Source organism: Halichoerus grypus, chromosome 8 (assembly GCF_964656455.1).
Source record: "Halichoerus grypus chromosome 8, mHalGry1.hap1.1, whole genome shotgun sequence".
Taxonomy (NCBI): domain Eukaryota; kingdom Metazoa; phylum Chordata; class Mammalia; order Carnivora; family Phocidae; genus Halichoerus; species Halichoerus grypus.
Window position 1 is genome coordinate 109,019,903 of NC_135719.1, and position 12,651 is coordinate 109,032,553.

General features: G+C 46.2%; 1 protein-coding gene and 1 long non-coding RNA gene across 2 annotated transcripts in view; one reads left to right on the forward strand and one right to left on the reverse strand.

Moving 5' to 3' along the window:
• Positions 1-1,090, reverse strand: part of TBPL2 (TATA-box binding protein like 2) — a 26,433-nt gene extending 25,343 nt beyond the window's left edge. The window contains exon 1 of the mRNA XM_036113897.2: positions 1,037-1,090. Coding sequence (XP_035969790.1) covers positions 1,037-1,090 — 54 coding nt within the window. The remainder of the gene's footprint in view (positions 1-1,036) is intronic.
• Positions 717-3,709, forward strand: LOC144382781 (uncharacterized). Its single transcript, XR_013450180.1, has 3 exons — positions 717-1,069; positions 1,483-1,586; positions 2,660-3,709. It is a non-coding gene; the product is annotated as an uncharacterized LOC144382781 (long non-coding RNA).
• The last annotated feature ends 8,942 nt before the right edge of the window (positions 3,710-12,651 follow it).

Below are 12,651 nucleotides of genomic sequence, written 5' to 3' on the forward strand. Positions count from 1 at the left end.
CTGGAAAGGATCTCATCAGCCAGTTTACACTAGAGCACTCCTATCTGCAACAATCCGTGTCTCCCCTCCTTTTTCCCGTCCTGGCATTTTAGCAGGGAGGAAGCACTCACCCAAGGAAACCCAACTTCCACTAGCAATCTAAGGCAATGGCAGCAAGATACGGAAGGGGGAGGTTTTATGGCAAGGGAAGTTTGACAGCCTTGCTGGTGGACCGTAGGAACACACCGCACAGGATGTACTTACAGCATATTCACCGCATCTTTGGCCTTATATCTGCAGAAAATTTTTGCTAAGCTGTTTCTGCCAGAACCATCAACTCATCTTTCCTGCGTGGGCTTTCATTTACTATGTTAAACGCAATGAAGGCTTCACTATTTCTACTTCGGCGCTAATCGTCGTCTTTTTAAAAATCCCCCATACAGAAAGTTGCACTTTTCTTTTTGAGGACTCCTTGCTCTCTCTCTTCTACAATACTTGACTCTAAAGATTTTTTAAATTGAAAAACAAAACAAACAAAAAACCAAGAACCACGAACTGAAAGCCACAGGTGTCTCCAATTCAAGTTTTGCGACCCCCCCCCCCCAACCTGTCCCTAGAGACTATTTTTTTGAGGCCTGTTCTTGGCATCGAAGGCTGCCACCCCTTCAAAGTGCAATACCAACGCTGCGCGGGGTAGTCCGCCTACGTTTCCCTTAGCAAAGCGGGGACACTTGGGAACCAGAGGTCCCTACAGGAGACACAGAAGCGAACTCTCGGTGACCGCGTCTAAGCGGGACGGGACCATCTAACCATGGCTCTGGAGTCACACTACACCAGGTTCCGCTTCTGGTTGGCAACCGTGGCGTGTTATTTCCCCTCTCGAAGCTCCTATTTTCAACTTAAAGACGAGGACCATCAAGCCCACCTCTGACGGTCGCTAGGAGTTCTGTACGGGCTACTGAAGGCAAAGCCCTCAGCGCTCAGCACTGGGCGCGCTCAGCAATCGGGCGGGGACGCGCTTTGGCCCCGGGACAGCGGCGGCGGCTTCCGGGCTCACCTGGGCGACGCACTGGTCCAGGTAGAGCTCCAGGTACGTCTGCTCCTCCTCCATGGGTGGAGGCCTCACCGTTAGAAGGGCTGAGAAGGGGGAAGCGCCCAGGCAAGTCGAGCTACGGCGGAGCCCGACTGAGCGCACGTGGCGCACAAGCCATTTATCCGCCCCGCGGGCGCACGCGGCTAGGCGGGGCCGGGGGGTCGGGGCCCGGAGCCTGCGGTGGGGGCGAGGTGGCGCAGGGATAGGGGTCGCGCGGGTCCCTGGCCTCAGCCTCCGCCCAGCCCACGCTGCTGCAGACCGCGCACACCGAGTGAAGAGCCGGGGAGGGGACGCAGAACTCAGCCCCGGGCCCCCAGGCCATTGGGAAGAGGGGGAGAGTGGGGAGCGTGCAAGGAGACGCGAGGGAAGGAGCCCCTCTCCAGCGTGCAATCACCGCACTCCGCCCACAGCTGAGGAGCAGCTTGGCCCGCAGATCTGGAGCTTTCCTTCAGTACCTGCACGTGCTCACGCCTTTGCCTCCAGGGCAGGGGTCTCGGTGTTCGCAGCATAAAAGGTGAGCGCGTTGGACAATGAGGAAATGAAGGGTATCCTCACCCCCCTTTTTAAGGGATTTTTTTCTCTCTCTCTCTCGCTCTCCTGAACAGAGCGAGTGGAATTTGAAACACCCTTACGCAGTCAGGTGTAGTACTTTTACGTTATGATTGCTTCTCGCCTTCAAATCCCAGGTGTTCTTCCTCCAATCACAGAGCATTCAGTCTAAAACTACGTATAGTCTGAAACTAATTGTACATTAACCAAAGTGGAATTAAAATAAAATATATAAAAATATAAAGCTTCATACAATCAAATGTGCTGCCGCCGTTTGAGGCAGCTCAAGGAGATAATACAAAAACCAAATATTCAGAGTTGCCCCTTTCTTGAAATCATTATTTTAATTTTCAATGCCTCAGCTCTCCTAAGAACTTAAATGTGCAGATGGTTCTATAAATAAAATTGACACTTTCAATGTAAGATATTGCAACATGTACATGGAGACACACATAAAAGATGTCTTTCCTGTTAGACTATACTCTCTGAGAGCAGGAATTTTGATTACTCATCTTTGTATCTCTGTACCAAGCTCATAGATGATCAGTAAAACTTCATTGGTGAATGAAGCTGCCCTCGAAATGGAGCAGGGGGTGGGGGTGGGGCGCCTGGGTGAGTCAGTGGGTTAAGCAGCTGACTTCAGCTCAGGTCAGGGTCCTGGTGTGGGAATCCCTGCTCAGCAGGGAGTCTGCTTCTCCCTCTGCCCTTCCCCCAGCTCGTGCGGGCACACTCTCTCCTCTCTCTGAAATAAATAAAATCATTTTAAAAATGGAGCATGGGAAACATTATGGTAAAGATAGATGGCTCTCACAATCAGATCACAATAGAAATCTTACAGAATTTCTAATCAAGAATATAGGAAACGTTTTGATAAAGCTGACTTTTATATAATGGTTTATAATGACATGTAATTTTGTTACAACTCTGCCTACGAAAAATGTTTAGCACAGTTCCTGCCTGGTCGCTGAGAGACTAGCCTCTTGGTTTTGTTATTAGACTCTTAGGTACTAAATTGTGTTCTTCAAATTCACATGTCAGAGCTCTAATCCAATACGACTGCTGTCCTTATAAGAAGAGAGAGAGACACCAGGGATGCATGCGCACAGAGAAAAAGGCCATGCAAGGACACAGTGAGAAGGCAGCTATCTACACGCTGAGGAGAGAGGCCTCAGGAAACCAAACCTGCTGACACGTCGATCGTGGGTGTTCAGCCTCCAGAACTGTGAAAAAATAAATTTCAGTTGTTTAAGCCACTCAGTCTGTGCTATTTTGCTGTGACAGCCCTAGCCAACTAATACATAGAATCATAAAGGGTCTCATCATAGGTGGTAGGCAGAATTCTGAGATGGCTCCCCAAATTCCCACCCTCCTGATGCATATACAGTTTCTCCCAGTTATTCAAACTCATCTAGGTGCTACTGTGAAGGGTTTTTGCAGATCTAATTAAGGTCCCAGTCAACTTCAAGAAAGGTAGATGATCCTGGGTGAGCCTGACCTAATCAGGTGAGATTTTAAAACGAACTTGGTTTTTCTTCCTCATGTGGAAGATTCACAGCATGAAAAGGATTTACCATGAAAGAGATTCTCCACTGCTGGCTCTGGAGATGACTGGAGCCATGTTGCAATGAAGGTGGGTGACCTCTGTTTGCTGAGAGCGGCCCACGGTTGACAGCCAACAAGGAAATGGAGACCTCCTCCTATAGCTCTAAGGAACTCAATTTGGCCAACAACAAAGAAAGGAATCCCTGAAAGGAACTCAACCTGGGCAATACTGTCATTTCAGCCTTGGAAACCCTGACCAGAGAACCCAGTCATGCTATGCCCAGACTTCCGACCTATACAACTGTGAACTTAAAAACGGTGTTGTTTTGAGCCACCAAACTTGCGGTAATTTGTTACTCAGAAACAGAAAATGCAAAAAAGAAAGAGATGGAAAAGGAATACATCATAAATTATAAATAAGAAGTAGGGACCCAGATTTGCAGTGATCTGCAGTGCAAATGGTAAAGCAAATGAATAAAATGTTAACAATAAGCAAATTTGGGTAAGGGGTACATGAGGGATCCTAGTACTACTTTTCTTTTTGTAATTTTTTCCAGGTTTGAAATTATTTCCAAATAAAGTTTCAGAATAAAAGAGGCATGACTGTTTGGGTGAATGTTTTCAGTTGTTTTGTTGAGAGTTAATTTGTCCAAAATCTTAAATTGTTGTATTTCTGAGAATCAAAGATTGATATGGTTTGATTGAATAATAATTAAATGCTAGCAATCACTGAATTCTTACTATGTGCCAAGCACTGTTCTAGGTATTTCAGACATGAACTCATTTAAACATCACAACAGCCCTGTAAGGTAAGTACTCTTTTATCCCCATTTTACAGTAGAGGATACTGAGGCACAGAGAAGTTAGGAAACTTGTCCCAGGTAACACTGTCCCTATTCAGAGTATTTGACTCTTGAGCCACATGCTGTGTATTGTCCCCCATCAAAGTCTACATATGTCATTTCAAATTAGTAGTTTGTTTTCACTTGAACTGTGTTTGTTAATCTGTTTTGATTCTGATTTTTTCCTTCAGATTTTGTAATATTTTGTAATTTGGCAGAAAAAGAAGAAAAAGGAAAACAAAATAACCTTATCCAAAAATTTTAATCTCTTCTTTCCTAATTACTGTTGTGAAGATTAACTGGATTAAATGGGAGTATGAGTAAATTTTAGCAAGCATTTTGCAAGTATAAAGTATTGTTTTTAATGTCGTTAAGAGAGTAATGTCAAGACTTAGATGGACCACGCCAATAGTTATGAAGAGTGTTTAAGAGAGGTCAACTCTTTGGAAAATAAGCCTTTAACTCTTACTTTAATAGGCCCTGTTCTTCATCATAAAAAATATTAAAGGGGCGCCTGGGTGGCTCAGTTGGTTAAGCGAATGCCTTCGGCTCGGATCATGATCCCAGGGTTCTGGGATCGAGCCCCACATTGGGCTCTGGGATCGAGCCCCACATTGGGCTCCCTGCTCGGCGGGAAGCCTGCTTCTCCATCTCCCTCTGCTGCTGCCCCTGCTTGTGCTCTCTTTCTCTCTCTCTCTGTCAAATAAATAAATAAAATATAAAAAAAGAAAATATTAAAATAAAATCCATATCCCACATTAAATGTAATTTATAAATCACTGAGAGTTGAATTGCTTGTGAGCAGTTGATACGTCCCATTTTTTAGACACTTAATCAAATTTACTAATTCAGTTTTGGAAATTTTTTTTTAAAGATTTTATTTATTTGACAAAGAGCGCGAAAGAGCACAAGCAGGGGGAGCAGCAGAGGGAGAGGGAGAAGCAGGCTCCCTGCCGAGCAGGGAGCCTGATGCAGGACTCAATCCCAGGACCCTGGGATCATGACCTGAGCCGAAGGCAGATGCTTAACTACTGAGCCACCCAGGCGCCCTCAGTTTTGAAATTTAAAAACATTTTGGAGCCAACAAATTTTTCTCCGCTCTCAAACAATCAAGAGCACTGGGCCTCAGCCTCTAAAATGCAATCGCCTGGGTGGGGCCAGATAGTCTCTGGCAGGAAAAAGATGGAACTTCAGGGTTGAAGGAATATTGGGAAACATGTTTCACTAGGGGGCGCTCTTTTCTCTCCATAAATATCTTCTGGTTTGGGGCTCAAACAGCTTTCAGAGTCAGATTACAAAGGGGTCCACACATCCCCTAAATGTTAAAATAAAAAGTGGATATTTCTCTGTGGCAGAAGACCAGGGGGTACTTCCAAAAGATAAGATTAGTCACTGTACCAATCAACGCAGATACATTTGTCCATATTTATACAAAGAGATTCAATTTACAGTGGCTAAACCAACCGAAAGGGTTTGTAGAGTAATCCACACTCCTACCACCTTGGTGGGTGTTATACATGAGGGGCAATTTCACTGCCTAAGAAAAATCTGAGAAGCAAGCATTTTCATAAATGTGATTAGGTTTCTTGAGGCCATGTTAGGAGAGAACATTTTTAATCTGTGGCCCTTTTGCTAGATGCAGCCTTCTTTTTGTCTTATGAGCCATGGACATTCGTTGCAATTAATCTCTATTGAGCTGCAAGTTTCCTGACAAGGATTTTTATACACAAGAATATGAAGGTGGATTTGAGCAGGGCTTGAAGGTCTTTTCTAGATCAAAACTTAATGAATTTTTGTCCTTTCAGTAATCATTTGAAATAAAAACATCCCACAATAAGTCATCCTTCCCATTCTCCCTGGAGATGGAGCCTAAACGACAGTATCTGTGTGAAGGCTCAATCAAGAAGGTGCTGAAGCCTTGTCACAAATGACCTTCTTAGTCACCGTGGCCGTGGCTCCCCAATCTCGGTCCCCTGAAACTCTTGAATGGTAACGTCACCATGCTTCTTCCCCAGGGAGGCTACTACAGTCCCTCTCAGGTGGTGCCGTACACTGAATGTAAAGAAGACTCGCTGTATCTTCATTTTCCCAGGAAAATGGCTCAATCTCACGTAAAATTAAAGCCAAGAATTAAAATTTCACAAGCTCCTTTTTCTCTCTTGGACTAATCCCAAGTATGTTCTTTCTGTATGGACATCTACCATCAGAGGGTTTCTATAAGAAAGAACACATGATCTTTTAAAGCACAATATACATAGGAAGTGTTATTCGTGGGCACAGCTTTGGCAGCTGTTATGTGAAAATGGAACGGAGTCCGTCAGCCCTGATTCTGGGCAGGAGAGAGATGCTCGACCATTTCTCAACCCGGATGCATGCAGGGCAGTCTGGTCCCAGACGACAGCTACCTGCCCCCGGTCGTGCCCAGCAGCTTAGGTTTTGTAGCATCTGCTCAGGAAAGTACATATAAGGACTTCAGCTTCCTCTTCCCACTGAACTGAACTTTTTACACGCCTCGCGAAAATACGTATCTTCGTACGTGCCCACACTTGCATTCTGTATAATTAGAGTCAAGTTGGGAATGACTCTCCAGTGCTGTCTTCTCCATCCCGAGAATTAACAGTTAAAATCTTAATTCTGATAGACATTCTCGGGAAACTTGAAACACATTTACATTTATTATGTAAAATCAAGGACAGTTCCGAGGTTGCAGCTGTTTGCCCATCTGTGAATGGTCGGCCTCAACGTTTCTAACCTGGGAAATGCAAGAAGACTGTTATTTTCACTCAGTACTTTGATATCGAGTGAGCCTCCTTTTTGCAGTTGTGGAGAGAGAAAAATCTGCCTTTCCTGTTGTGCAGATGCATATTAGGAGGCAGAGGAATGCAGTGTATGAAGAGCCTGAATTTGAGAGTTAGAAGTCAGTTCGAATCTTTGCATAATCACACACAAGCCTTGTGACTTTAGGCAGGTTACTTAATATCTGTAAGCCTTAACTTTCTCCCTTGTGAAATGGAGCTGACCCCGGAGTCGTGGATTACACGAGATGATCAGTAGAGCACTGAGTATAGTACCCGGTCGGTGGTAGAGTAGGGTTGCTAGAACATTATCTGCAGCCAGGTAGGAGTGCCTTTTAACACTCAGTCCTAATAGTGAAAGTCTTCTGGAAATCTTCAGAGTATTCTGAAACAAAAGACAGAACGCTCCATCAAGAGCCTTGAGAAGGCAACTTTACAGAGTAGCCCATGGGATTATGTGGGGACATCATGCTGCAGGTAGAGAAGAACGGGCAGTACCACTAAAAGCTTCCACAGCTCCTGAGAGGCCCTTGAGGGAAGCAACCTTTGGGAGTGGGCTGGAGGCTGAGGTGAGTCAGCACACCCACCCAGTTCCTGAGAGAAGGCTCCCTAGGGCCCTTGAGTCACTCTTCCCATAAACCAGGAGCCAGCCCCTCCCCCACCCCTTTTTTCTTTCTATTTCAGAGTCAAGTTAATGCTAAGAGGTATAATGGGAATAATAAAATAAAATTACCATGATGACAAATCTGCAAACGATGTTCCTTATGAAAATGAATTTTCCTTTGGATACGTCGTACTTACTCAGAAGGGCCACTGAGTGGCACATCTTCAGGTGGTGCTTCTTGTAAGTCAGAGGTAGTAACTGTTGGCAGAAATGTCTTAGGAGTGATGGAGAAGAGACTCTCCACCTTTGCGGAAGATACCACTGCTGATAGGGGATTGGGCAGGGGACTCACCCCTTCAGAACATTTCCGGACGTGTCTCTGCGTTGACTATTTTATTTCTCTTTTCTTTTTAAAGATGTATGTATTTATTTGAGAGAGCTAGAGAGAGAGAACGTGAGTGGGAGGAGGAGCAGAGGGAGAGAGAGAACCTCAAGCAGACTCCCCGCTGAGTGTGCAGAGCCAACTCGGGGCTCCCTCCCAGGACCCTGAGATCATGACCTGAGCAGAAATCCAGAGTTGGGCGCTCAACCAACTGAGCCAGCCAGGCGGCCCGACTATTTCATTTCAAGACAACTTATCTGTCATTCCCCCGCCGCCGGCATGTTCACTCATCCATTACTGTGTGCGAGATACTCCTTAGATCCCATCAAGGATACAGAAATGCTGTTCTTTAAGCAACTTACAACATGGCAGAAAGGATGAGAGCAAGAACAATAATAAAGGTAGTGATAATAACCGCACTTACCGATGACTTACTCTGTCCAGTCACTCTTTAAGCTCCTTAAAACCTCTTTTTTTTTTTAAATCAAAACAAGGCTGGGGCGCCTGGGTGGCTCAGATGGTTAAACGTCTGCCTTGGGCTCAGGTCATGATCCCAGGGTCCTGGGATCGAGTCCCGCATCGAGCCTGCTTCTCCCTCTGCCTCTCTCTCTCTCTGTCTCTTATGAATAAATAAATAAAATCTTAAAAAAAAAACAAAAACAAAAACAAGGCTGTAAGTAGATGTAATTATCATCTCAATTTTAAAGATGAGAGAGCTGAGGCCTGGGGAGTTAGGCAGCTCACTCAAAGGTAAGCCGTGCACGCAAACAGACAGTAACACCCAGCAGAATTCCGCTCGGTGTCCTGGCAGTTTATGGGGGAGAGATGGCTTCCTGTGGAGAGGCATCAGGGCATACTGCACAGAGGAGGCAGGGAGCGAGCAAAGTCTTGAAGGGTGTAGGGGGCTGACTTGTGGCCCCTCCAAAAGACACGTCCTCCCCAAACCCTTGAATGTGACCTTATTTGGAAAAGGGTTATTGCAGATATAATTAAGGAGCTGGAAATGAGATCATCCCAGATTTAGGGTGGACCCTAAATCTGATGATAGGTGTCCTTATAAAAGAAAGGCAGAGGGAGATGTGAGAGGCACAGTCGCCTAAAGAGGAGGCCCTGTGAAGACGGAGGCAGAGACTGACAGCCCGGGAACCGCCAAGGATGTGGGCAGGCATCAAAAGCCAGGAGCGAGGCCTGGAACAGACTCTCCCTCAGAGCCTCCTGGAAGAACCAACCCTGCCAACACCCTCGTTTGGGACTTGTGGCTTCCAGAACTGTGTGAAAATAAATTTGTTGTTTTAAGCCACCCCGTCTGTGGTAATTTGTTCTGGCAGCCCTGGGAAGCGAGCACAAAGGGTCTGCGAGAATCGCCCGGAAACACTGGCTGGAGCAAAGACACCGAAAAGGAAAAACTATGGAGGTTTGAGTGTGTCTATTTCGGGTTGCCTGAAGCATAAGGACCCTGAAAGGGAGCTGGTTTTTTAAGATGAAGGTCATAGGATGGAGGCTTTGAATGTCAGCTTAGGAAATCTAGATTTTACTTGATGAGCAATGAAGAACTTGATGAGCATTGTATACTTAGAAAATCAAGGTGTCCCTGAGCTGGCAGGAGGTAATATGGGGCTGAATTAGGGCAAGGGTTGTGGGAATGAAGAGAAGGGACAGAGGGAAAGTATCTTGTAGGGATCCAACAGACTTAGAGATCAATAGATTCTCAATCTGACTCCTGCTAAGTAGCTTGATTCATATCTTACCTGCCATTATTTATGCATTTTTGTCTTCTGGGATGCATAACACCCACACTTTAAATGAGCTATCCCAAGTCTTTTGGCTGCCTGTCAAGTTGGATTATTAACTTGTCCTGGCTTCCTGGCAGTCAGGCTGAGCTCTACGTTGAGGACTTGCTTTTCCTGAATCTTAGGAGAACATTTCTTTTGCCTACTCTGGCCCTGTTCCTCCTCCGTGAGCTACGCCTTTAGAAACTGTTTCAGTACACTTAAGTCACCTCTTCTTGGCATCCGTTCTGCCTGAGCTGAGGGCAGGAGGCAGGGTTGCGGGGCCGCGGTGCTGGCCTCTCTCCAGCATTCTATTACAGATCCTGTCTCAACATTCGATGCTAAGTGTGATATAGAGGTGGCATTGATCAAGCTGTGACATCTGGAACAGATACAAATCTTAAGAGCCATGTCAGAAGGTGGACATTGCCAGGGCCCTGGAGACCTTTAACGGAGTCTGAACCTTCAAGCCTCATCAGCATCATATTCCTTTCGTTAGTTTCCCCAAATCACACTGACTCTCTTCATCTGGCTTTAGGATATGGGGCCAGTGGGAGGGAAAGAAGAGGAACGGCGCTTACCCAGGGCTTACTCATCATGCGAAGCGCTTTGCCTGTGTTACCTCATTTCTTCTTCATGTCAGACCATGACGCAGGTGCTATTATCCTCTTTTTCACCGATGAGGAAGTTGAAGCTCAAAGCAATTAGGTCACACAGTGACTGGTGCTGCCAGGAGTCTACCTTCGGGCTTTCCCAGATACCACACTACCCCCTACATAAGAGGTTATTTTTTGGTCCATGCCACTAGGATGGTAGGGTTCAGTTTGTGGCATATGTATGGGATTTGCCTGATGCGTGCTGGGCTTTGACTTCAGGACATGATTTTGTACCATCATGTCTCCCCATGTCTCCACTGACCTAGCACTTCCAGGACATCAGCTTCAAGAATGTTTGAGAACCTTCTAGGCTGATGAACTTGTGCTGTTTCCCAAAGGAACAGAAGTGTGGTTTAACATCAGGTTACAGTCTGCAGTTGTCTGGTTTCGTCTCTAGGTTTGACTTGTATAGGAAAGAATGAGTGAAATGGGTCCTCTTAGGTGGCCTTGATGTCTACATTGGTTTGGGGAAAGGACGTGGCTTGGACACAGTGCCATGGGTGGTACTGTCTGTGGTACCTGTCCCCACCCTCTAGTTTCCAAACCCAGGCCGATATCCTCAGGACCCCCAAGCCCCCCACCCTAACCACCTTTATTCATGCTGCTTTTGTCCCACCTTTCTCCTGCTCAATCCCAGAAGGTACTTCTCCCTTCTCTCTGCAATTCCAATACTAAGCGTTGTTCGTGGCTCAGCACTAGATCCCTGCCTCCAGCAAGCGTCTCCTGGTCTGTTTTCTGTCACTGAGTTCCTGCAGTCAGTTTGCTTCTATGGTGCTCTTCCCCACCTTTCTTTCTGCTTCTGGGTCTGTGCATTATCTCTTTAATGGATTACAGCCTCTTAGAGTAGGGAGTTCGGTTTTCCTTTTGGCCTCGTGGTGCCTGGCAGAATGCTGGGCATGCAATGGGACGGGGTGGGGGCACATGAATTATTGATTGAGTCCATAAATTGCAGATACATTTCTAGAACACAGATTACCTTATAAAATCTGCATTGCTTTCCTCACTGTGCATAGAATAAAGTGCAAATTCCTGAGCATGGAATTAACAACAACAACAACAAAGAGCAAAATACAAAACAAAACAAAACAAAATAAAATAAAATCTCTCCATCTTTAGTTTCCAAACTATACTTCCAAGCTCTGAATAGGCACTAGGTTATCCTTGCCCTCATCATTCCCACAGCTGGGAATATCATTTCCAGAGTCTCTGCCCTGGACGATCTTCCTAGCCTTCAGATGCTGCCTTCTGTGTGGAGCCCTCCTTGACGTCCCAAGACACAGTGAAGACAGTTTTTCTTCTGCATGCCTGCACCGTGTCACGTTCGTCCAATTTGGCCTGTATTTCACTTAACCTTGTCCCACATTTCTTTGTTTACGTCCCTTCTGGATTGCACGCTGCTTGAGGAGTGGGAAGCTGTTGACTCACGTTTGCATCCAGTTAATGCCTAACGTGGGATAAGTAGCCTTTCGTTAATGCTGGCTGTGCTTGGTGTAATTCCTGTCTGATAAGGATCAGCTTCAGCTCTAATGCTTTTCAGCAGCTTGCTTGCCTGTAGAGGAGCTAAAAGGTTAGCTAAAACCTAGCAGGGAAAATACCTGCTCCTTCTTCTTTCATACCCTCCCTGGTGGCAGAGACGGGGTTCTTAGGTCTCAGTCTCTGACGCTTTAGCTGGCCTTCCTTAGCAACCTCTCCCTGCTGGGGAGGGGGAGAGACGGAAATCATCCCCAATTCAAGTGCACACATTGCTTCAGAGGCAGGCCAGGGCCCCTGTGTCTTGTGAGTCAGCAGGCATTAAACCAAGCTCATCTCTCCCCCTTACTTCTAAAGCCCACAAAGCAAACTCGTTATCGCCGCACAGGGGATAATGAACATTAGGCCAAGGACAGAGCAGCCAGGACTATGGCGGGGGCTGCTTTTGCTCAGGGATGGTGCTGTGAGCCATTTTCTTTCACTCTCTCATGACTTATATACTACTCACTGACAGTGAACCAGAGAAACCCACTTGACATCATTAGTCGTGTGAGCCAGATGTCAGCTACTAGATGTTTCTAACTTCCCCAGCTTGCTGAGCTCATCTGGATCTTTATGATTTAGTAAAAATTGTCTCAAATCCCCACCCCTTATGCAGTAAGTAGCCCAGATACTTTGCCAATAGCTCTGAGAATTCTTTTTTTTTTTTTTTAAAGATTTTATTTATTTATTTGACAGAGAGAGAGCACAAGTAGGCAGAGCGGCAGGCAGAGGGAGAGGGAGAAGCAGGCTTCCTGCCAAGCAGGGAGCCCAATGCGGGGCTCGATCTCAGGACCCTGGGATCATGACCTGAGCCGAAGGCAGACGCTTAACGACTGAGCCACCCAGGCGCCCCTAGCTCTGAGAATTCTTGCTGGCGGGGTGTCCAGAAGGGACCTGTGTTCCCTCTGCTATACTCTCTGCTTGCTCT